Here is a 26,329-nt window from a genome sequence, read left to right on the forward strand (position 1 = left end):
TTCTAAAAACTGGTCAAAATTCTTGTATATTGCAACCTGATGAACAAGTCACCTACAGTTTTATGATCTTGTTGTGGTTTGAGACTAGTGGTTTCAGATCCCTCCCTCCATCTCCAGGCCAGGTCATTATCGAAGGTGTCAACCCCGCCCCCCCCCCAAGGGTTCTCAGCTCCCTTGGATATATATGAGCTCCCATATCTTCTCCTTGGAAGGCAAACACATTGCTGGAGTGGGATAGGGATAGTAGCTAGTTCCTGAGTTATGACCTTTACGTGTATGCGAAAGGCAACGAAAACCAATAAAAGGAAAACTAATTCAAAGAGAAATCTTCAGGACACAAAGATGAATGCAACCACTTGAAAAACATGAGGACAGGCTGGCGTTCTAAACTTGCTTTGCACATTGGAAGAAAATGAAGCACTTACAGGCATCAAATTCCTCAGATTAATCATTTAGGATGATGAGCGAAGACCTTAATGCATGAACAGACAGAAAGAAGCCTCATGAAGACAGAAGGAGGGGAATAAAAGATGATTTCTCTATTACTCAAAGTAGGAATTGCGCACTGTAACTAGTGACATAATTACCATGTTAGGAGCAGCTTCACACAAGCGCTGTAGGCAATTGGATTGTAGGTTAGCATGACAAAGTACAGTTGCACCAACAACAGAATAAACTTGCAAACTATGAAGTTCCAGCATAGTATTATTCAGCCGTATGTGCTCTCTATTTCGGCCTATGCTGCTTAACTGAAAGTAAGAGTGCATCAATGACTTGGGGCAGGGTGGAAAAGAGGGGAGGTTCAAGCGAGAGTTGTAGCTTGCATTCATACAAATTAAGCAGCTCTGAAATTCATTTATTAGGTTGATCAAACTTTAAGCCTTTTCCCCCAAGCAGCACTCTGTTGGCAACTGCACAACAAACTCACCACGATTCTGCTCAGGTTCAGTGATGTAGACAAATTCAGCATAGTTCTGCTCAAAACAGACATTTGCAATGTGGCAAGATCTAGGATCTCCTCTTCCAAACAGATCTTGTGATGAATTAATTCTCTTGAACCATATCCAGAATGCCAAAAAAAAGTGCCTCTGGCAGGTACAAACTCCTGTTTCTACTTCTTCTAGCCAGTTTTCAAGAGAAGAGAACTGCAATCTCCTCTAGACAATGCTCCTAAAATAAAGTTTCACTACATAATGAGTGGACGTCAGTTTCTGTTGCAGTTGAGGTTTGCCAATCCTTGCTATAGTTTTGGAAATTCAAAGTATTGTTTCACTGTTCTCTTCAACCGTTTGTAGAAATCCATCAAGTATGAGCAAATTTGCTGGTTCTACAAGTTTTCTTCCTCCTGGTTTGTAGGGAACTGACTTTGAGGTCATGTAGCTTCAAGCTAGATGACTGGAATTTTACTTGAAAAAAGTCCAAATTTGTCTGACTCCTGCCCCTGCATCCAGTTTAAATGTTGTGTTCTGGATTCTTTAATTCTATAGACAAGAACCCTTGATATCTCAGGTTGGAATGTTGTATTTCTAGATTTCAATCTAGTTAAGAGACTGGTTCCAGCTTCCTTCAATTGTGTTTTGGATCTGCGGCATTGTTTGAAATGGCCAGTTTTGCCACAAAGAAAAGCATTCAGCTCCCTTCGCTGGACAGTCTTCAAAGCCTTCAGAGTCTTTTGGCACCATATCTGAAACATAAAGGCAGGGAGTACCCTTCCACCTTCAGTGGTTTTGGCACTTTTTTTTCCCCAATGGTGAAGCTCCCACTTTGGACATGTTGGATTGACACCTCGCAAGTCTCAAGATTGCCCCGAAGTACACCCCGAATCTGTTAAGTCTTCGTCTGGCCTTCAACGTCAAATCCCCAATTGCAAAGGTCCGACAGAACGTCGTCAAGCATGCTGACTACAACGCGATCGCAAATTGACAATGGTTGAAAAGTTGTTTCTGCAGCAGCTAGCCAAACTGGTACAAGTAGTTAAATTAATGGATTAATCCAGCCTTTGGTTGAATTTGGCCCGTTCAATGACTAGATTTAGGACAAAAGTACATAAAAAGACCCTCATATGACACCCAGGACTGATTCCTCGCCACACCAAGTTGTCAGCTAATGATGCCAAATCACTTGACCTGGTGTTTTTCAGCCTTTGTTTGCACCAGTATAATATTTCAAATGATCTCCTCCAGAACTCTTGTTATTGTCCTTGTTATGGAAAGGCGTGTGGCTCACTGTCCTCTACCAAGATAGGAGTCAGTGTTTTCCTTCATTGCATAGTTGAACTGTTCAAAAGGTCATCAGCAACAGGTTACCAATCTTGTCTCAATTTAAGAAACAGCAGTTTCCAGTGCTGTCACCATGTTGTTTCGATTTGTTACCATGTCTTGATGAGGTTCTGCTTATTCTACAAGTAACTGGAGAAGCTTCTTTGTAGTCAAATGCATAGCTTCCAAAATGTTTACAATATTAAAAGCTCAAGATGGCTAAGCGCACCAAGAAGGTGGGGATCATGGAGAAATACAGCTATGGAGCCTCCCTCTGCAAAATGGTGAAAAAGATCGAGATCAGTCAGCATGCCAAATACACCTACTCCTTCTGCAGGAAGGCAAAGATGAAACGCAGGGAAGGTGGCATCTGGCATTGTGGATCTTACATGAAAACAGTAGCTGGAGGAGCTTGGGCCTACACACCACCTCTGCCGTTACAATAAAGTCTGCAATTCGCCAACTGTGGGAGCTGAAGGATCAGTGAACACCGGCTGTGGAGTATGACCCCCCCGCTTCTAGAGATTTATCTGTCAACAAACTTGTTAATAAAATGTTAAAAGGCAAAAAAAAACTCATTGCCTCATTAACACAACCATTAGCCTTTTACTCTATGCAAGTCACTTAAATATCTTCCCAACTACCAAAAATACAGCAAAAATCCATGATAACTGTCACTTTCTGCTTGTAGTGGTTGCTATACAGCACTATTTCTCCAAATAGTTTCATAGTCAGCAATAGTCTGAGTGAACAGAATTCCTGCATGGATTTTATCTCCTAATCTTCATAGTTTAATTACAAACTAAGTCATGGCAATCTTGTCCACCTTTTGTTGCGACTGTAAAAGTTTTGGAAATTCATGCAGTACAATATCCTCTTTCAATAGTTTAAAGCACTGGCTTCACTCAACTCTTCATGACCTCAACCTTCTTGTTGACAATATTGGCATTATTTATATTCCTTGAAGGTTCAGTATTAATTTATTTAAGGACCAACATCTCTCAAAACATCTCACTGATGCACTGTCATCTTGGTCTTTGTGGGAATGGCTACTGTAAATGAACTTGAAACAAGGTCTTTTGAAGAATTTCCATGCACTGTTTAGAGCTGAGTTGGGATCAGAGAGCAGGCTGAATGTTCCAACTACTTAAACCAATCCTGATACTGCTGCTAAAACATTGTAGCAACCCTGTATAACGTCCTGGCTGAAGTCCAAGTTGTGTGGACAGGATTTGTTAAAATCTCAAACAAAGACAAATTAGTTCTTTGTTCTGTGCTCAGGTTCCTACTCCAAAGTTAATATATTGTTAGCTTAATCCCCAATTGGTATCCAAGTACTCACGGTGGATAGTCGTTAGCAGCAAGCCAAGTCATGTCTAGCTTTCTGACCGGGATACCAACCACAGGTGACTAAGTTGTTAAAAAAGGTGGAGGTTCATGATGGCTCCATATTTTCTGATTCTAAACCAGGATTGTTACAGCACAGAGGTTGGCCTATCATATCTGTACCAGCTCTCCAAATGAGCATTATGGCTTAGGTGTTATTCCCCTATACGTCTGCATAAATGAACAGATTCTCAATTGAACTTGCCTTTGCATTTTAGACCTGAACCATTTGTGTGAAAATATCTTTTTTCCCTGCATTGTACTTGCTTCTTTTGCAAATCACAAAAAAAGTGCCCTCTCGTTTTTGATCCTTACAAGCAGGAGAGTTTCTCCCCAGCTCTGCACAATCCCCTCATGACTTTGAATACCATCTAATTGCCTCCTTCTCTCAAAAAAGGAGAACCGCCCCAATCTATCCTCAAAACTGAAGTTTCTTATCCCTGGAGCCATTCTTGTGAACCTCTTTTATGCACACTCATCTTTCCTATAGCGTGGCACCCAGGACAGTATACAATATTCCAGTTGAGGCCTAAGCGATGTGTTGTTCAAGTTCAGCATAACCTCCGTGCTCTTCTACTCTATGCCCTATTAATAAAACCCAGAATACAAAGCTTTATTAACTGCTCTCTCCACCTGCCCTGCCACCTCCAAGATCTATGCACATTTACACAGGGTCCCTCTGCTCCTGCACTCCCTTAAGAATTTTACCTCTTATTGTCTGTCCGTTTTGTTCCTACCTCACTTCTCTCCATTGAACTTTATTTGCTGCCCCTCTGCCAACTCCACTAACTTGTTCCTGTCCTTTTGAAATTCAAAACCATTCCCCCCTACCCCTTTGCCTGTTGTGTGATACTACTAAATGCCTTTTGGAATCCCATCAACAGCATTTTCCTCAATGACCCCATGTTACTGAAACATAATCTTCCCCTTACAAATCCATGCTGGTTCTCCTATCAACCCATATTTTTCCCCCCCACATGAATACTAATTCAATCTCCCCAAAAAAATAAATTTCTAGAAGCTTATCCAGCATGGAGGTTAAACTTGTTGATCAAGGGCATAATGTCTGTGAGAAAGATAAAATGTTCAGATTGAAGTTTCATAATTTGGAAATTAAATTGTGCAGATGTTAGCGTTCAAATTAAAGTTTCATACCTCTGTATCATAGTGGAAAGTGTTTATCAGCTTACAGACCTTCAAAAGTGGTCAGTGTCTGCTATTCAGCTATGAACAGGCTAATCTTCATCTGCGTAAACCCCATAACATTCTGCTTTTCGGCCTTCAGAGGGTGAGCAAGACCAGATTTTTTCATAATAAATACCAAATGCAAAGGACAGGGAAATGCTATGCAGAGGAAGGATTAGCAGGTCAGTTTTTCATCAAATGAGAAGGGGCTAAAAGCCAGGATTTATTTAGCTAACACGTATAGAAATGAAGGATTAGGAAAATTCCTTGTTTTTGATTTGCTGTGACTATAATTGCCATGTTGTTTGTAACTTCAGAAACACTTGCATGACAACTGCAAACTGGTTTCTCCTTATGTACAACTCATTAAAGGCCTCATATCCAATTATGCATGGTGTCTAGCGCTGTTTGTACTCAAGTCAACCAAAAGTACCTAAGATTGCTAGCACCCAGGATCTCTAATATCTGCATTTCTGTCCTCTGGTACCTCCCTAGAGTCTAGGGAAGACAGAAGACAACAGTCAGTGTCCATGCAATTTCCACACATTTCTTTCAATATCTTTGAATCCATCTCATCTGGTCCTGGTGCCTTGTCAACCAACAGTTTATTTAACATTTCATCATCATGACCTGGTTAGCCTCTACTTCTGATTTATTGTCATATGCATTGGGATACAGTGAAAAGTATTATTTCCTCTGCACTCTACAGGCAACATACTGTTCATAAGAGTACATAGGGATAAGGTGCAGTGTATGTGTTAGTCATAATTAAGTCTAGAGAAAGATCAACTTAATTCAAAAGTCTGATGGCAGCAGGGAAGGAGCTGTTCGAGTTGGTTGGCAAGTGATCTCAGTCTTTTGTATCTGTTTCGCCCAACAGAAGAAGGTGGAAGAGGACGTCTGGGGTGCACGGGGTCTTTGATTAAGCTGGCTGCTTTTCTACAGAGAGAAGTGTAGACGGAATCAATGGTTGAGGGGTTGATTTGCATGATGGACTGGGCTATGTTCACAACTTTTTGCAGTTTTTTGGGGTCTTGATCAGAGCAGGAGCCATACCAAGCTGTGAAACAACCAGAAAAGGATGCTTTCTATGCTGCATCTGTAAAAATTGGAATACAACAAGTACGCTGAATTTCCTTAGCTTCCTGAGAAAGTAGAGGCATTGGTGGGTTTTCTTAACAATACCATCATCATTAGAAGGACCAGACAGGTTGGTAATCTGGATACCTAGAAACTTGAAGCTCTTGACCATTTCCACTTTATCCCCATTGATACATGTTCTCCACTACATTTCCTGAAGTTGATGACTATCTCCTTTGCTTTATTGACATTGAGGGAGAGGTTATTGTCATTGCAATCTCTTTCCTGTACTCTGTCTCATCATTGTTGAGGATAATCATGGAGGTGTTGTTGCCTTTCCTTAGTAATTGTGGTCTTTTGCCCTGCTTTTCCCTTTAGAGGTAATATACCTCAATTGTGCCCAAACCATTTATTTTTGAAGATAGCGCATTGTTCAATTAGTGTTTCCAACCAACTTTCTGTTTCAGTCTATCCAGGTCAACTCTTCCCCCTAGTAATTATTTTTACTCTGGATTGCCTATTGTCCTTTTCAATCTTCATCCTAAAATTTATGATTGAATGATTACAGTCACCTAGATGATCCCCCACTGACATTTGTTCTGCTTTGTCCACTTCGAACCAGTTCCAGTAGTGCCTTTGTTGGACTGGACACTTTCCTGAACACAACCCAGGAACTTTAGTCCTTCTCTTTCCTCCACAGTATCACTGCTACAGTCTACACTTGGGGGTTAACTTTCCCATTATAACTACCCTATTATGTTTGCATCTCTAAATATTCTCCATCTTTCTACATCTTTCCCACTAGTTGATGGTCTACAGACTACAATTGTCTACAGAATGCAATTGCACCCTTTTGCTCTCCAGCTCTAACCAAATGGATTCTGTCCTGGAACCCACTGGATGTCCTCTTTCACCAGCAGACTGGAGCATAATATATAATGTATTGTAGCCACCCCAGCATTCTAAAATTTTCAGTGCAGGAAAACTACATTCATGAAGTTAGCTGACAGGCAAACAAATGGAACTAAATCAAATGAAATACTCTTCAGAATAAAAAGTTGCTTTTAGGTGTGAATTATCTTTAATATGACTCATCAGGCAAGGAACAGACAAAAATAATTGAAATGTGACTGCAAAGGTGGAAGAAATTGCTCGCATTTGACCAGTCCTGGGGCATGAGGACCCCATCATAAAAGTACTTATTTCAAACTAAGCTACTACTTACTGCTCTTTGGAAGCGATTCCCACGTTGGTCCTTAGAAATATAGTTTAAAATAAAGTCATCCTATTTCTTTAAACAGCTCCACAAAAAGGGATAGACATCATTAGAGAAATGCAAATAATTGCCCAAATAAGTCTCAACTCTCAAGAAATAACCATGCACAATTGTCGATGATATACTGGTTTGATGCACATAACAGAAAAAAAATGGACCCTAAAATCAGTTAAAAATGGTCATGGTTCAGCTAACGTGGAGAGGAACATCTAGAAACAAGTAGGCATCTCCCAACAACTCCAAGACTGTATATATAATCTTCAGCAACAGCAAGTTACATTTTAAAATGATTTTATTGGATTGAATATAGTTATTTGATCAGAAGTGTCAAGATTATAAAAAAAAAGTGGCCGTATGCTCCTTCCACCAGTATTTCAAAATTAAAGATGGTGCATTTCAAAATCAGCAATATCATAAACTAAGGCATGAACAACAGGCATAGCCATGGCTGAAGAGCATAGCAAGACATCAGCTGAAATACAGAGTATTGATTTTTCTGAAGCCAAAGCTGGGATACATTGGATTAAAAAAAACAGCCAAGTTAAATCAAGGAAAGCTACTGATGTTGAAGCAAATCCATTCACAATGGAAAACTTCATCTAGGGCTGAGTAGAGTACACAGTTCTCACTAAAGGGCAGAGAGTTTTAATTTATACAAGACCATGAACAGATTTGTTGGAGATTAGGAATAGAAGATTAAAGACAACGTCAAACCAGGAGCGACATCAACCCATTTTGAATAATGAAAAATAGTTTGGACTGCTGATCTTGGACCACATTTGCCAAAAGTCTAAAAACCATCCTCCCTAAGAAAGTCGTTAAGAAATTAGACAGCTAACACAAAAACCATTTAAAGAGGGAACTGGATAAATAGAGCACAGCTAAAACAAATTACAAATTAACAGATAGATCTAGATGAAATGGGAGGAGCTGGTATGTTGCATAAACACCAGCCGAGGCTTCCCCCCCTTCTGGGATTTGAAAAAAAAGGTGTGGGTTACACTAATAAAGAACCTTTTAAAGTGATGGAAGGAGTTGTGGGCAGCACGGTAGTACAGTGGTTGGCACTGCTGCTTCACAGCTCCAGGGACCTGGGTCAGTGTGTGCAGAGTTTGCACATTCTCCTTGTATCTGTGTGGGTTTCCTCCAGGTGCTCTGGTTTCCTCCCACACTCCAAAAGATGTGGGGGTTAGGTTGATTGGCTATGCTAAAATTGCCCCTTAGTGTCCTGAGATGCATAGGTTAGAGGGATTAGTGGGTAAAATATGTAGGGATATGGGGGTAGGGCCTGGGTGGGATTGTGGTTAGTGCAGACTCAATGGGTCAGATGACCTCTTTCTGTACAGTAGGATTTCTATGATTGTACGATTCTGTGAGTTTGATCAGGCAGAAGTGGGAGAAGTTCAAAACAAGAGGTTCTAAACGTAAAACAGAAAACTCAGAAGAAACAACCCAGCACGTGACTAGAACACAAAAAAGGTACAGACACATTCTAGTGCAATTCATGCAAGCAAAGGAATAGATATATGAGGATGTAACTAGATGAAGCAATAAAGAATGAGGATCTTACAGAGCAAAAACGTCAGTTTAGACTTGTTGGGATAGTTTGGGTGCCAGCAGGATGGGAGGGGGATGCTAATAAGACCAGCATATATTATAAATGTTAAAAATTCAGTCTAGAGTGGGTGTAAATAAGAACAGTGGAAATTAACAGAAACGGGGGTAGAGGTTATGGTCAGAAACTGTAGGAACGCAAATGTTAATTTCTTAGGCAATCACAAGGACAAGTTATTTCCACTCAATATGATGGGTTCTGAAATAGCTGCAAGTCCAATATGCAACACCGTCAGAAACTACCACGTGCAGGGCTTAAAAGGATGCGATAGATGGGTTTGGCAGTTTGTATACCCCCAATATCTTCACTTCACTTCTGTATGATCCCAATGCATTTGGTGCCTTCTAGAGTGAGGCTTCTCCATTCTGTTTGATCTCAAGCCAGAGTCACCCAAGTCTGCAGGTATGTTTGACCTCTTCAGCAGAGGTTTTGAGGCACATCCCTAAAATGTTTCCATTATCCTCCTAGGAGTCTCTTGCCATGACCAAATCTAAAGTTGAGTGAGTGGCTGCTCTAGTCTGGAAGACTGACGTACCTAATTGAACACAAGGCACCGTTCCTTAAAGGTAATGTTGATCGGTAGGAGGGCGAGGTCATTAGATTTTTATTTCAATGCAAGATGGATTTGGTCCCAATACTAAGTACAATGTCAGGTTGTACTAGGTCAACTGGTTAAAAAGATGTGACCATTTTCAGCTTCGATTAGCAGCTGAAACCTATAGTTGATCATTCACCAGGCATCAAGTTTACCTTCATGGGCCATATAAACAAGATGTAAAATTTAAAAGCTCAGTCTGATTTAGAACAGATCAAATTCTCCAAGGCGTGGAAGTAATTTACTCTACACATAACCTGGAAAACTTTTGTTATTCACAAAATTCTTTGTATTTATTGTCAAGAATGTGAGCAAAGCCACCATGGCCACATCTATTATCCACCACTGATGGATTTTCTTCTTGAACCGCTGCAATTGCACAACCTGAGTGGCCTTCTAGACCATTTCAGAGGGAATTAAACCATTACCATGAATTACTTGGGAAGTGTTTGTCATTTGAACAAAAAATTGCAACTTGGTGCAAGGTTCAAACAGACCAAACATACCTTTAAACTGACAATAGAACAAATAAATATTTCACGGTAATATGAACACAATTCCAAGTCTTTATCAATAATCAAAACCAGTTGCTTCAATCTCCCCTCTACTTGCTTTTGGGTAGCGGAATAACAAAGCCATGAAAAGCATCCGAATAATCAGATGGACTAGAACATGGAAGTTGAAAATAGTACACCAATAAAAATAGACTAAACTACATTGGCACACGAATGATTAATTTAGGTGTCTTCTTACGAGAGGAAAACATACCAAATTAAAGTCCAATGTCATAAATGAAGACAATCAATATAGTTCTGCAAAACAAAACTGAATGGAAGGATGGCATTGACATCATGATACGTTTATATTGAAAGCAAAACTGCCTAGAAACCATGCATCTGAACAGATCTCAAATATCACCAATTATGAACATTTTTCAAATTGCATTGCATGAGTTATACTAAATGATTTCCAAAGAGCTTGACGTATTCTATATCAAACTTTGTACATGACTGAAACAGATTTGTAGCAAATCAAAAGCCATCCAATCCTAATATTCAGATGTGTACACACAACCGGTTGTTACAGGATTGAAGATAGATCAATAAAGTTCAATTCACCTTTTATATATTTGTCACTTTTCAGATGATACAAGCAAGGAAACACTCAAAACGATTAAAAATAGCATTGTTAATGTCAAGTGAAAATCCAATAAGTATTTATCTTGGGGCAAAGAATAGACTCATATGCACCATCTCAGCAGCATGTTATTTTTATAAAGTTGAAGTTTAAAATTCTCCATTTGGTCTATCAACCAGAATATACACACAAGGTTTTGCTCATTATTAAAGGTATATTGCAGGAAAATCAGGTTGACATTAATATAGTAGTTCTTAAAAAGTGTTAAATCATGTTTTACAAAAGCATTACATATAATACAATACTTTGCCCAATGACAATTAGAAATTACTGCGCAACTTCTCAACATCACCATTAAACAGTTTGACTGGATGTACTGAAGAGCATGCAAAAATGAAATCCGGTCAAAGAACTGGGAAAAGTGACTAAGACCAGGCCAAAATAATGTTACCCATTCAAAAGATTTTCCTATCTATCTTAGAAACTCATACTCTTAAAAAGGTGCGCATGAAAGATATCCAGTGATACTTCCGTTCTTGAATCTCATTACTGAAACTTAGATGTTAGTAATCAATGTTTTAAATCATATGTTATCAATCTTCCATACACATCTCAAAATAGGTTACACTATTGTGTGTAGTCATATCTTAAACTACTCATTCTAAAAACCCCTTGCTACAGTTCAAACTTCAAACAATTGACACTTGGTTCTGAGTACAGAAGTTTGAAGCATCAAAAATCGGGTGGTCACAACTATTGTCACATGGTAGAAAACAAACAGATTACTCCCAGTGAAGTAAAAGGACAAATTCTGAATCAATTATTTATCCACCCAGCCCTGCTTCATTCATCCATTCTTGCATGACATACATTAAAATAACAATCTATGCACAATTTCCAAAGCGTACTCACTTACAGTAAAGCAATAATTTTAACTGTGAAAGTATGACATTTTGATTTATAAGTGCTAAATGAAAACTTTTCCATCATCAAAACAGATTGGAAGAGCCAATCTTCCAACTGTCAAAATGAAAGTTAATCCAAATTTAATTGCCAAAGCTTTCTTAATCTATTAAGAAAGTCCATTTTAAACATAGCTCCAATTTCACCAGAAGATAGTATATACATCAAGTATATTTGTTACCTATACCTTGGGAAAATCAACTTCTCATTTCATGCTTGCCCACCATCACCTATGAAGAGTATTTTTGATCAAGGACTGCTTTACCAAGATCTAAAGAACTCTAAAGCTTCTAAATTTAAAGCTGGATGTTCTTCCCTCCTCAACACAAGAAGTTGTCAGGCTATATAGTTTCCTAGATGTTCTTGACCCATTTAAGAATAACGTGACAAGTTATATTATCCATTTAGAGTGTTTTGTAAACAAGGGGGAAATTAAGATAGATAGACATAGAAGTTGGGGGGGGGGGGGAAGGAAGAGAAATAGAGACAAAACAAAATTCAGAACTAGAAGATTGAAAAACCTCAACCACTCAAAATCAAAACCTTGGAGTACTTTGCAAACCAGAAAGAGAAACAGGGGCTAAAGAAGAGAGGGAGAATAGACATGGCAGTTTGAAGGAAAAGGGGACAAAAATAGATGAAAAATGTCAAGTCCTCTTGGTCAATATCCAGAAAGAGCTCATGTCAAATCAACTGTCACATACCAATTCTCAATATCCAAGCTTCTTACCAGGAAAGAATCCACTTAATGAAACTATTTTACAGAACAAAAACCCTTGCCATTAGTTTTTGGAACCTTGTGAAATCTGGAAGGTAGCCACCCATACAAGATAGAACAAATTACAATCAAACAGAAAAAGCTACTTCATCCAACATCAACATGGAACGGTTGAGAAGTGCATAAACCAATGCTTCCAAATAAAAACTATGAAAGGAAGAATTTCCCTCCTCCCCAAAAGGAAAAGGTGAAACCCGAGTTTTGGATCCCTGTCTTCGTTGCATAGTGCGTTGCGACATAGCTAAGGACGGCATTAGTTGTGAGTGCACACATCCAAGAGCAAATAGTTAGACCCCCATCTCTCCCTTAACACTTAAGCCACATAGTCTATTAGTGTCTTACACCCAGCACCGCAGGAGGGAGGAGTGAGGCCAATCGCCAACACCGTGGAGACTAAAAGTCAAGTCTCCCTTCAGAAGATGATTTCAAACAACTCTCTTCCACCTTCTCTCCCCCAACACCACCACCTCTCCCTCTTCCCTCCTCCGGACGCGTGCGCACCCCATACACCGGCTGCACTCACTCCACCAAAAAAAAAGAGGCAGACTCGGATCGCCATATCACTCCGGATTTAGAGAAGGAGGGAGTGGGGAAAGAGGGAAAGTATATGGGATGGGGGGGGGGAGGAAAGAGAACGAGTCGGAAACCAATTTTTTTTAAATCACATTTTTTTTGCCCCCATACCTCATATAATTCCTCTGAAGCCATAATCCCCGAAGCTTGAGCGCCTCTAATCAAGTGTGAGGGGGGAATCACTTTCCAGCCCCCCCTCCCTGTGCTCTGGATGCCTGGCCTCCTTTTAACTCCGGGAGGGAGGAGGAGAGAGAGAGAAGGGGAGAATCGCCAGTGCGCAGCTCGCTCTGCGCAGCAGGGAGCTCGCGCTGGTCCATGAGGGAGAGCGGAAGTTGTACTTTCTTTCCTCTCTCCCTCGCTGTCTGTCTCCCCGCGCGTGCGCGCTGGCTCGCGGGGCCGAAATGCAGAAAGCGGGGGCAGAGGAAAAAAACGGTCGAGGCGCGAGCGAGAGAAAAAAAATCAGATCAACCTAACTCGCTGGACGGCGAGCGTCGTTACGTCACTGCACACTGACCCGGCGCGTGCCGAGGGAGCCGTTTGACGTTGGCGGGGTGGTGGCCACGTGCGCGTGCGCGTGGTGGGGGAGGGAGCGCGCGAGGGGCGGGACTGGTAACATTAGTCAAGTTAGTGTGAGAGGAAAAGGGGCGGGGCCAGGGTAAAAGTCCAAGTTATAGTTATGTGTTGACGTCGCTGCTCTGAATGGCTGCTGCTGTGTCCTTCTGTGCTTTATCGGGACGGTGGCAGTTGTTGAAGAAGCTCAGGTGAGGGTTGCCGCCTAACTAAGGGCACTGCTGCAAGTTTAACGCCGCTTCTCAGCCTAAACTGCTTCACCACCCCCCCCCCCCCCACCAATCTCATCACACACACTTTTAAAATCATAACCTGATCTTCTGAAATCAACAGTTGACAAACTAAATCCCTTTGCAACCCGAAGGTCGGGCCTGAATTGAATTGAATTGACGTTTCCTTTCTTAAACTTGAGTTTTGTCTGAATCAGCTTTTAAAGATTCTGAATGGAGCTCCTATGTGCAGTAGATCTGAGATCCAGTTATTTATTATCAAAAACCATTGTCTGCAGAATTAACTGTTTTACAGTTCTCTCTTCCAATGTTAATTTCCAAACTCTCGAACTTTGCAATCAAAAGAAAATCCTATTTCTTATGTTCTTAAATGCTGCACTTAAATGCGGCAGATAGTGAATCGGCATTGCTTCATCACTGTTCCTTCAAGTGTGTGATCTTAAGATCTACCCTGCTTTCCTTGTCATCTTTTCAGATGCTTGGCACCGTAGGTCTTTTGCCTGTATCTTTCAATGTGAAAATCCACATAGAGCTTTCACGTTTCTCTGGTTTAACCAAAAAACTTTAGAATTATTTTTCATGCTAGATGCCCCTTTTTTATTCAACAGTAAAATCTAAACATCACCTTCAAATAATTGAGCTCTCCTGCTTAGAAGGACTTATCTTTTGTTTTTAATTTCTGCATTATAAGAGAAAATTTTGAATGTTGGACAGCCCATTCCAGGTCACAACTTGTCTTTCCTTGCCCTATCATTATGGATATTTCTACCAGTGTTGTTCATTTTAATCTTTCTTTTCAAATTTAAAATATACTGACTGACTGTATGATCCTGATATAATTTTACAGATCAGAAAGAATCAAGTTTACCCATCAAATCTCTTGCTGTTTTTCTTCATATGCTTTATCTGATCCAATGTCTAGTTGACTGATGTTGTCCTTTTAATGTTCTGCTGTTCATGCGATTAACCAGTTTCTCTTTTAACAGAAAATTTACAAGGTCTGCTTTGATAATGACTTTATGACAAATAATTCCACATTTTAGCACTTATGTTTTTATAATTTTTTTATCCCTTTGTTATCATCTTACCAACTGGTAGATGAAGTAACAGTTCACCACAGAAACAGTTGATGCTCACCAAGAACTAGCTTCTATTTGTTGGGCCAAATTTAAGGTGTTTAAGGTCCTTCATCCCTACATCTACATTATGTTAAATTGTGACTCGTTCTGTCATTTGCTGCTCTACCTCATTCCTTCCTAACATAGCAACATAAGAAATAGGAATAGGCCATTCTGCCCTCATGCCTGCTATGCCATTTAACAAAGTAAAGATCTTCTATGTCAGTGCCATCTTTCTGCACTATCCCTATATCCCTCTATATCTTTAATATCTAAAAATCTATTGATTTCTGTCTTGAATGTACTCATTAACTGAGTCTACACAGTCCTCTGGAGTAGAAAATTCCAGTAGAGAATGGGTATGTGTGCATCCACCAACTTGCTTGAACTATTCTAGCTGATGCTTCCAGATGTGAGGATGCATTTGCTCTGTAAACAGCTTACAGAAACAGCTAATGTGTATGTAATTATAGAGTAACTACTGTCATTTTAGGTAAATACATGGATTCAAGAGGATTTACTGGTTATGAAATCTGAATAGTGCTGTTTTAGTTGCATTGTGCACGTGTTGTAATTAATATAGAGAAAGTTTTACTATACAACTATTATCAACTTAATATTTTAAGAAAAACTTCTAATATGTAGATCAGTGGTGTCTGAAATATTGTTGGGAGTCAGCTCAGAAAGATTTAATTTTCATTTGCTAATCCGCATTTCCGGTAATATAATTTTTTTTAGCTTTTTCAGTATAGAAGCTTGATAGTACATCCATTCACTGGTTTTACAAATGATAGTGTGTAACTGGTGAAATATCAAGATAGATTCCAGTGCATAACACTAATATTCCTTTATTTACATGAAGGTATAATGAATGTTGAGATGTCCTATTTGCACGATTTGAACTAACGTGTGGGTGTATTACACATTCTAGTCAGCTATACATTTTTGCATTCAAGGGTCAGTCACTCTCATAAGCATTCTGTGTCTTCCTTGCAGGATTTAATTCTTACTGCCCTCTATTTTCTTGAACAATACTGGGTGCAGTGGGAACTTTATTTGTAACCTGACCTAGCTATCAGTATCTTCTGCATTTGTATTTAATTTCTGTGAAGGGAAACAGTTAACACTGAATATTCAGCTTTAAGCTGCCTTTTTCCACACTAAGATGAATATACAGTATAACAGATTAATTTTGTTAATAAAATGTTATGGAGATATATGTTATCTTACTTTAGTAGGTAATTTTGCCTGACTGATGCAGGCTAATTTGTCTGCATTATGCCTTGCACTTTAAGCCAGACTACTTTTATACAGTCTCCTGTCTTTTATGGCTTTTGCCTGACTGCAGTTTCCTGTTTCCAAATGTAGACTGTATTTTTGGTAGTTATCTATTTCTTTTTAATTCCTGCTTCACAGTCAAATTGAGATCAAGGGTTTTCCCACGCAACAAGTAGGAGGTATTTCCTTATTATCCAAACTAGCAAACAAACTTTTTATTCTTTAGTCTTTGTGAAGGGCTGAGTGGGGTGTAGTCAAGAGCAAATTAATTTTAATAATTTTAACATAACCCATGGTTTACTTGGGTTTTGCAGTTAGCAGCAAAGCAACAGCACGTTGCATTTGTCTTTGACCTCGCAATCTCTGTGACAGAGACTTCCCCTTTCCCAATGTCAGTTTAAACCTGAAGCCTAGTTAAGGTATCTCCTGGCATTTTGCAGCCAGCAAAACAGCCAATCACATTGAAGTGTTTTAACAAACAGCAAATCAAGTAGTAGTCAGCCTGACATTGGTAGTGGAGAAAATTCTAATGTTCATTATCAAAGTTTTATAGCAAAATACTTGGAAAACAGTGGTAAAACTGAATAGAGTCAGCATGGATTTACGAAAGAGAAATCCTGCTTGACAATTCTACAATCAGTCTGGTAAACCTTTGCTGCACTTCCTGTATAACAAGAACATCTCTCCTCAGATAGAGCTGATGAAGGGGAGCTAATGGATGTAGTTTATGTGGGCTTTCAACTAAGAGATTAAAATTAAAGTGTATAGGATTTGGAGTAGTGGATTGAGATGGATGGAATACTGGTTGGCAGATTGGAAATAAAGAGTAGCAATGAACAGGACTTTTTCCAAATGGAAAGCAGTGACTAGCAGTGTCGGGGTTGGTGCCACGACCCCTGCTGTTCATAATATATAAATGATTTAGCTGAAGGAACTAAATGTAATATCTCCAAATTAGCAGATGACACAAAGCTGGTTGGAGTGGGAGCTGTGAGGAGGATGCAGAAATGCTGCAGTGTGATTTGGACTAGCTAAGTGAGTAGGCAAATGCAGAATAATGTGAATAAATGTGAGGTTATCCACTTTGGTAGCAAAAGCAGGAAGGCAGATTATTACCTGAGTGGCTATACATTGGGAGGAGAAGGTATAACAAGACCTGGATGTCCATGTACACCAGTCGCTGAAGGTGAGCGTGCAGGTGCAGCAGACAGTAAAGAAGGCAAATGGATGTTGGCCGTTATAGTGAGCTGATTTGAGTACAGGAATAAGAATGTCTTGCTGCAATTATATAAAGGGCCTTGGTGAGGCCGCACCTGGAATATTGTATGCAGTTTTGGTCTGTTTATCTGAGGAGAGATGTTCTTGTTATACAGGAAGTGCAGCAAAGGTTTACCAGACTGACTCCTGGGATGGTGGGACTGACGCATGAGGAGAGGTTGAGACAGTTAGGATTTTATTTGCTGGAGTTCAGAAGAATGGGGGGGACAGACGGTTCTCATAGAAACCTATAAAATTCTAACAACACTAGGCAGGGTGGATCCAGGAAGAATGTTCCCAATTGTATGGGTGTCCAGAATCAGGGGTCATAGTACAAGCATACAGGTTAAACCTTTTAGGACTGAGAGAGGAGAAAAGTCTTCACCCAGGGAATGGTGAGCCTATGGAATTCACTACCACAGAAAGCAGTTCAGGCAAAACATTCTATATTTTCAAGAAGGAGTTGATATAGCTCTTGAGGTGAAGGGGAGAAAAGGATATGGGGAGAGGCAGGATCAGGCTATTGAGTTGGGTGATCAGCCATGATCATAATGAATGGTGGGTGAATCAGACTCAAAGGTCAAATGACCTACTCCTCCTATTTTGTATGAAAATGCATTGAATTCTTTGATTCAGAATTCGATAAAGAACAAAATAAATGATTTAGATTAATATGGAAAGTAAAATGTTATAAACACATTATAAAAAATATTTTGCTTTAAAAAAATAAAGATTTTATCTTAATGGAAAAATTTGAAATTTCACAGACATAAAATTAGTGTTTTTAGGGATTGAGAACATTTAGAAGTAATCATGCCATTTAGAAAAACACAGTTACACCTCATTGAACTGTGTGCAACATTTCTTCCACATTATGTTACTTGAAACTGTCCGCATAAAAGTTGTTTTGGGACTCTAATGGGAGGGGGATCTCAACAGTGCACCCCCTGGAGGGGGTAGAATCAGAGTAACCTCTGGATTTCTTGAGTTATTCTGTACATTTGTGGACTCCCAAAGCTGCTGTCGGTGTCAGTGGAGATAAAGCTGGCAATTATTGACTGTTTCACCGTGAAAATCTGAGAATTACTTTTAAAGCAGTGTTTTTCCTCCCTTCTAAATCTGTTCTGAGGTATGAGAAGTAGGTGGTCGAAGGTCAAAAAAAATTTTGGAACATGACTGTGGAGAAAGCTAAGATCCCTTCTAGGTGCGCGCTCAATTCAAGAATGATCTTCAGTGTACTTTTTACGTATGCCAGATTGTCAATTTAAAAGCAATTGTGCAACAGATGAAATTACAGTTATAGGATTACATTATGGATGTCTGAGATCTATATAATAGTTTCTTTTGGGGTCCTTTGACTCTGATGCAAAAGTGGCATTGTTGCTCTTAATTTACTCATTCAAGAACCAAGCCATCAGACCTTCATTTATATGTGCAGAAGAAAAATTTATTTTTGAAGGATATAAAGAAAATAAAGGATGCATAAGTTTTTTCAAAAAATATGAATGTAATAGCTAAAATCTCTACAAACTAATAGCCTTCATCCTCTAAAATGAAGTGGTTAAAAATATCCTGTAATAAAATGCTGAGTAATAGTTTGCATTCACTGATTTTGCAGTAGCTGCAAAGTTCAAGGTTGGTCCTTGTGTGGAGTAAACATTACCTCATTGACCACCCATGAGATGAAGAAGTAGAAACAAAATATATAGAGGCCTAGTGAGAAGATAGTGAGAAATAATACAGAATTAGGTGTGATTGTTGACAATATTAAAAATGATAAGTCACGTTTGGAGTGCATATGTATAAATGCAGTGTGGTTAATAAGACTGGTAAACTGAAGTTCAAATAGTGACATGGTAGTATAATGTAGCCTTAACTATAGTCCCAAAGGAATGTAGGCATTTCTCTCCATTAGATAGAGACATGTTAGCTAGTCATAGCTTGAGGGGCCTCAGATCACAAGTGTAGGACAAGCTGAGGAGGCAGTGCTCCATGAATTATCATAGCCATTATAGAGATTGAAGCCGCTGTTGGGATCATTCTGCATCACACTTTAGCCATCTAGCCAGCTCAGCCAGCATCTCATAAGATATAGGAGCAGAAGTGGGCCGTGATAGAAGTGGGATATGATAATCCTCAACTCTACTGTCCCCTTAGCCTTTTATTCCATTACTGATTTAAAAATCTATCTTTCTCCGCCCTGAGCATATTTAACAGCGCAGCCTTTAAAGCCCTCTGAGGTAAAGAATTCCACAGATTCACCACTATCTGAGAGAAGACATTCCTCCTTGTCTCTGTCTTAAATGGATGACCCTTTACTCTGAGATTATGTTCTTTAGTCCTAGACTCTCCCACAATGGGAAACAATCTTTCAGCATGTACCCTGTCTACCCGTCTGAAAATCTTATATGTCTCAATATGATTGCCCCTCATTTTTCTGCACTCTAATGAGTGCAGGCCAAACCTACTCAACCTCTCCTCATAAGAAAATCCCTCCATTCCTGGGATCAACTTAATGAGCTTTCACTGGATTGCCATGGTGTTGAAGTTGGAAAAGACATTGATAAGGCCACATTTGGAATAGTGTGTACAGTTCTCATCACCCTATCATAGAAAGGATATTAATAAACTAGAAAGAGTGCAGAAAAGATTTATTAGGATGCTACTGGGACTTGATGGTTTGAGTTATAAGGACAGGCCGATACACTGGGATTTTCTTTCCCTGGAGCATAGGAGGCTTAGAGACGATCTTATAGAGATCCATAAAATAGTGAAGGGCATAGATCATGTTGATAGTCAATATTTTTTCCCAAAGATAGGGGAGTCTAAAAACTAGAGGGCATTATTCTGGTGTGCTCCATGTACCTATCTAATAACCACTCGAAAATTCCTAAAGTGTCTGACTCCACTATCACAGCAGGCAATCCATTCCACACCCCAACCGCTGGAGGCAGTACAACAAAAATTCACCTGGGTCAAGGAGTAAATTGGGCCAATTTTAGGGGAGAGATACAAAAGGGTCTAGAGAGGCAATATTTTCACACACAGGGTGATGAGTGTCTGGAACGTGCTGCCAGAGGTAGTAGAAGAGACAATTTTATCTGTTAAAAAGCATTTAGAAGGTTATGTGGGTAAGATGGGTAAAAAGGGATATGAGCCAAATGCAGGCAATTAGCTTACTGGCTTAAAAAAAGGGTGGCATAGACAAGTTGGGCTGAAGGGCCTGTTTCCATATGTAAACCTGTATGATAATAGCTGGGGCTGGGGCTGGGGCTGGGGCTATTTCATTCGTAATGTGGACATGCCAGCATTGGACTGGGATAAACACAGTAAGAAGTCTCACAACACCAGGTTAAAGTCCAACAGGTTTATTTGGCAGCAAACGCCACTAGCTTTCGCAGCACTCTGAAAACTAGTGGTGCTTGCTACCAAATAAACCTGTTGGACTTTAACCTGGTGTTGTGAGACTCCTTACTGTGTTAATCTATTTGAGCAGAAAAGGCTAAAGTGATTTGATAGAACTGGTGGGTTTATGTAGAACATAGAATCTCTACTTTGAGTCTGTCCTGACTCTCCGACGAGCATCTTACCTATCCCCTCATTTCTCTTCAGCTCTCCTAAATGATCGGCCCGTATTCTAAGAGCATGCCCTTTGTTTCCTTGGTCAGGGAACCTAAAACATGTGTCAGCGTCAACGTTAACAAGCCCCTTCAGAATCTTGTACGTTTCAATGACGTTACTCTAATCTTTCTAAACTTTCAAGAATATTGGCCCAATTTACTCCTCGACCCAGGTACCAATTTAGTGAATTTTTGTTGTACTGCCTCCAGCGGTTGGGGTGTGGAATGGACTGCCTGCTGTGATAGTGGAGTCAGACACTTTGGGAATTTTCGAGTGGTTATTAGATAGATACATGGAGCACACCAGAATAATAGCTCATCTTGGGATAGCTTCATCTTGGTTTCAGACAAAGCTTGGCACAACATCAAGGGCCGAAGGGCCTGTACTGTTCTATGTTCTATGAAGGATATGCCTCCTTAAAGTAGATGGTATGGCTGGCAGTGATTGAGCTGTAAAAATCATGAATGCTTCAGAGGCCAGAATCTGAGATGTGCAGCGAGCTCAGAAAATTGAGAGACTGGAGGAGGCTATATAATGCAGAGTACATGCAGCAGAGTTTTAATTAAGTTTCTGGAATGTAAGAGTGTCACAAGCAGACTTACGCTGCATGAAGTTACTGTGAAAATCCCCTAGTTGCCTTATTCCAGTGCCTGATTGGGTATACTGAGGGAGAATTTATCCAGCATGTCTATGGACAGTTGATGTGTGCAACTGCTCTCCAGATGAGCAATTCACCTTGTGCCATTCCCCTGCCTTCTCTCTGTGGCCCTGAACATTCTTCCTTTTATGATAATAATCCAATTCCCTCTTGAATGCCTCGATCGAACCTGTCTCCATAATGCACTCGGGCAGGGCATTGCAGATCTTAACCTCATCCATGGAATCATTCTCATGAACATATATATCATTATATGTTTTCTGTTAATGGAAACATTTTGTACATAGAACTAAGAGGAAGTCTCAATGAGTAGTTGGATAAATGCTGTGAATTGGTTAATTTTGGAACACGATGTCAATATGACTCCTGTTACGACCTATGAGGGCACACGTCAGGATTCAATTTTTTGTCTCAATCCTCAACTGATTTTAACAGGGATTTTGTAATTTAAAAGGATTAAAATACTAATTAAGTGTTGTATTTAATAATTTGCTTGCTACTTGTGAAAAACTCAGTCCGACAGCCTATCTTGAATTTAAATACAAAGGGATTTACTTTACCTGTGTGGGTTTTTAGTACAATAAAGATATTTAAAAAGAGAAACCCACATCCCAACCTTCACAACGCACATCTGTACATGATGAGTTACAAATTATGCCATAGGAGGTTACCTTTTGGCCAAATAATAAAACAATTCAATGATAAAGGGTTAAAACTGTTGTTTGTGACTGAGGCAGATTTTGGTCCTGAAATTTCAGTGGGGTTGAGACCAACTTAAACTGCAATTTCTGGAGAAATGTTATTTAAACATAATTTGTCTTTTTGTAAAGTTCTATTGATTGAAATTCTCTACTTCTGCGATGGATTCCACAATGGCTCTGAACTTGAGACTAGGGAGAGTGAGATAAAAAAAAACAAAGAACAACCCAGCACGGGAAACAGGCCCTTCGGCCCAACAAGCCCGCGCTGCCGCATCACCCTACACCTATTCTACCCTGCGTATCTACAAATAGAACCCCTGACTTAGCCAGATTCAGGGGAGAATAGTGTCAATTTGGTAAAACCAATCAGCCTAAGAGCACATCTTTGGGGTGTGGGAGGAAACCGGAGCGCCCGGAGGAAACCCACGCAACCACAGGGAGAATGCACAAACTCCCACAGACACAGGCCCAAATCCATGTATCTGCACAGCTAGCAGTGCTAGTCACCGAGCTGTTGCGGTGTCCGTCTACCGGTCCAGGATCAAGCACACACACCGACACGAAGTACTAGGCCACTCCCGGAACCTCCAGGAGCAGCCCACACACGACCCACCGTGTGCATGCCCCTCGTTTGACAACGAGGTGGACCTCCACCTGCGGAGTGAAAAGACAAAAACGTTAATCACAAGCCTGCCTTTCCGGTGTCTCCCGAGGTTCTAACCCTTATTCAATAACCCCTACCATAACCCTCCATCCTCGTTTCACTCATGTGCCTATCTAACTGAACCTTAAACGAGTCCAACGTTCCCGCCTCCACCACCCCACTCGGTAGCGCGTTCCATACCCCCACTACTCTCTGCGTAAAGAACCTTCCTCTCATGTCCAAATTATACCTCTCCCCCCTCACCCTTAAATCATGTCCTCTTGTATTCGTAACCAATCTAGGGAGCAGTCTCTCACTATTGACCCTGTCTATTCCCTTCAGTATCTTATATACCTCTATCATGTCACCCCTCAATCTCCGTCTTTCCAAAGAGAACAGTCCCAGTTTCTCCAACCTTTCCTCGTAACCCAACCCCTCCATGCCAGGCAACATCCTGGTAAACCTCCTCTGCACCCTTTCCAGAGCCTCCACGTCCTTCCGGTAGTAAGGTGACCAGAACTGGACGCAGTACTCCAAATGCGGTCTAACCAACGTTCTATACAACTGAAGCATTAGACGGCAGCTTTTAAACTCTATACCTCTTCCTATAAAGGCTAGCATTCCATAAGCCTTCCTGACAACATTCTCCACTTGTGTCACAACCTTCATGGATTTGTGAACCTGCACTCCCAGGTCCCTCTGTGTTTCTATACTCCTAATTTGTCTACCTTTAATCACATAGCTCCTCTCTACATTATTCCTTCCAAAATGCATCACCTCGCATTTGTCAGGATTAAATTCCATCTGCCACCTATCTGCCCAATGCACCAACCTATCTATATCCTGTTGTATCACCTGACAATCCACTTCAGTACCCGCCAACCCTGCCATCTTGGTGTCATCAGCAAACTTGCTGATCACACCACCTACGCTCTCTTCCAAGTCATTTATGTAGACTACAAAGAGGAGAGGTCCCAGTACCGAGCCCTGCGGCACACCACTGGTCACTGGCCTCCAGCTGGACAAGGTCCCCTCCACAACTACCCTCTGTCTCCTATTGCCCAGCCAGTTCTCAATCCACCTAGCTACCTGACCCCGTATCCCATGCGCCTTAACCTTTTCTACCAGCCTACCATGAGGGACTTTGTCAAACGCCTTACTGAAATCCATATAGATGACATCAACGGCTTGCCCATCGTCAACCGTTTTTGTCACCTCCTCAAAGAATTCCACCAGATTCGTAAGGCAAGACCTCCCTCTAACAAAGCCATGTTGCGTATCCCCAATCAGACCGCAACGCTCCAAATGCTCATACATCCTACCCTTAAGTACTTTTTCCATTAATTTCCCTACCACCGATGTCAAACTCACCGGCCTATAATTCCCAGGGTTATCCCTACTACCTTTTTTGAACAGCGGTACCACATTTGCCACCCTCCAGTCTTCTGGGACCTCACCTGTGTCCAAAGAAGAGACAAAGATGATACTGTTCCATTAGACTTCTTCTCAAGTGCACAATCAACCAAGGTTTCTTAACAAAATACATATCAAAATTACTTTTCCAGTCACATGAACTATCTCCCCATAATTATTTGAGAGGGGAATTGATTAGGTCATGGCTGGACAGAACTTGGCAATTTTGTTATAGCTTAGGAAATTATTTTCTTCAACGTCTCAGCCATCACGTATGAATGAATAATTCTTCCCCATATAGGGTTAGGAAGATTATATCAATACCTTCAATATGGTCATTGTCCTGGTAGACTTTCTGTCTCAGCATGAAAGATAGCTTTATAGAAATTGCAAATGGTGAGAACCAATTACAGTTTCTGTTTTGAAGCCAGTTCTGACATCAAGTATAACATTTCATAGGAGGTTTGCCTTGGTATATGCAAACTGCAATTCACATTGGAAATTTTTGACAACTAATCAACTTGCAATTTCTGTGTCAGGTGACCTGTGGCAGCCATCTTAAGTCAATGTTTTATTTTAGAAAGTTTTTTTAAAGGAGTTAATTACATCAGAAGGTTTAATCTCAGAATAAGGGGTCACCCATTAAGACACAGACAAGAAGGAATTTCTTCTCTTGAGTGTAGTGAATCTGTGGAATTATTTATCGCGGAAGACTATAGAGGTTGGGTTGTTAAATATGTTCAAGACATGAGAGACAAATTTTTAATTAGTAAGGAAATTGAGGGTTTGGGAATAAAGCGGGAAGTGGAGTTGAGGATTATGAATCAAATTTGGTTTACATGGACTTCAATAAGGCGTTTGATAAGGTCCCCCATGCAAGACTTCTTGAGAAGGTGAGTGGGCATGGGATCCAAGGGGCTTCCGCCTTGTGGATCCAGAACTGGCTTCCTGCAGAAGGCAGAGAGTGGTTGTGGATGGGTCTTTTTCTGCATGGAGGTCGGTCACCAGTGGAGTGCCCCAGGGACCTGTTCTGGGACCCTTGCTGTTTGTCATTTTCATAAATGACCTAGATGAGGAAGTGGCGGGATGGGTTAGTAAGTTCGCCGACGATACAAAGGTTGGTGGTGTTGTGGATAGTCTGGAGGGATGTCAGAAGTTGCAGCGTGACATAGATAGGATGCAAGACTGGGCAGAGAAGTGGCAGATGGACCAACGCGGATAAATGTGTATTGGTCCATTTTGGCAGGACCAACGAGATGCAGGAGTACAATATCAAGGGTAGGAGTCTTAGCTGTGTTGAAGAGCAGAAGGATCTTGGGGTCCGGGTCCATAGGACTCTTAAATCGGCCTCGCAGGTGGAGGATGTGGTCAAGAAGGCGTATGGTGTACTGGCCTTCATTAATCAAGGGATTGAGTTTAGGAGTTGGGAGGTAATGCTGCAACTTCATAGGACCCTTGTCAGACCCCACTTGGAGTACTGTGCACAGTTCTGGTCGCCTCACCACAGGAAGGATGTGGAAGCTATTGAGAGGGTGCAGAGGAGATTTACAAGGATGTTGCCTGGATTGGGAGGCATGCCTTACGAAGATAGGTTGAGGGAGCTAGGTCTGTTCTCCCTGGAGAGACGAAGGTTGAGAGGCGACCTGATTGAGGTTTATAAAATATTGAGAGGAATAGATAGGCTGGATTCTTGGAGGCTATTTCCCAGGGCTGAAATGGTTGCTACGAGAGGACACAGGTTTAAGGTGCTGGGAAGCAAGTACAGAGGAGATGTTAGGGGAAAGTTTTTCACTCTGAGGCTGGTGAATGAGTTGAATCGGCTGCCGTCGGTGGTGGTAGAGGCGAACTCGCTGGGGTCTTTTAAAAGACTTCTGGATGAGTATATGGGATCTAATGGCATTGGAAGTTACAGATAGTTCTGTGGCTTGGTAGGTATGGATGTGATCGGCGCAGCTTGTGGGCCGAAGGGCCTGTTTGTGCTGTAGTGTTCTATG

General features: G+C 40.7%; 2 protein-coding genes and 1 pseudogene across 3 annotated transcripts in view; 2 read left to right on the forward strand and 1 right to left on the reverse strand.

Moving 5' to 3' along the window:
* cdyl (chromodomain protein, Y-like) overlaps positions 1–26,329 on the reverse strand; it is a 189,792-nt gene that overhangs the window by 146,983 nt on the left and 16,480 nt on the right. Inside the window, exon 1 of one of the 2 annotated variants that reach the window (XM_080202087.1) lies at positions 12,958–13,205. The exons of the other annotated variant lie outside the window; for it this stretch is intronic. Coding sequence (XP_080058213.1) covers positions 12,958–12,981 — 24 coding nt within the window. The 5' untranslated portion in view covers positions 12,982–13,205. Of the gene's footprint in view, positions 1–12,957; positions 13,206–26,329 lie in introns of those variants that run through there. 2 annotated transcript variants of the gene reach the window in all.
* Positions 2,474–2,745, forward strand: LOC145360216 (large ribosomal subunit protein eL43 pseudogene; annotated as a pseudogene).
* eci2 (enoyl-CoA delta isomerase 2) overlaps positions 13,490–26,329 on the forward strand; it is a 105,779-nt gene continuing 92,939 nt past the window's right edge. Inside the window, exon 1 of the mRNA XM_080202102.1 lies at positions 13,490–13,607. Coding sequence (XP_080058228.1) covers positions 13,546–13,607 — 62 coding nt within the window. The 5' untranslated portion in view covers positions 13,490–13,545. The remainder of the gene's footprint in view (positions 13,608–26,329) is intronic.

Source organism: Carcharhinus amblyrhynchos, chromosome 2 (assembly GCF_965287045.1).
Source record: "Carcharhinus amblyrhynchos chromosome 2, sCarAmb.v2.hapA, whole genome shotgun sequence".
In the NCBI taxonomy this organism is placed as follows: Eukaryota; Metazoa; Chordata; class Chondrichthyes; order Carcharhiniformes; family Carcharhinidae; genus Carcharhinus; species Carcharhinus amblyrhynchos.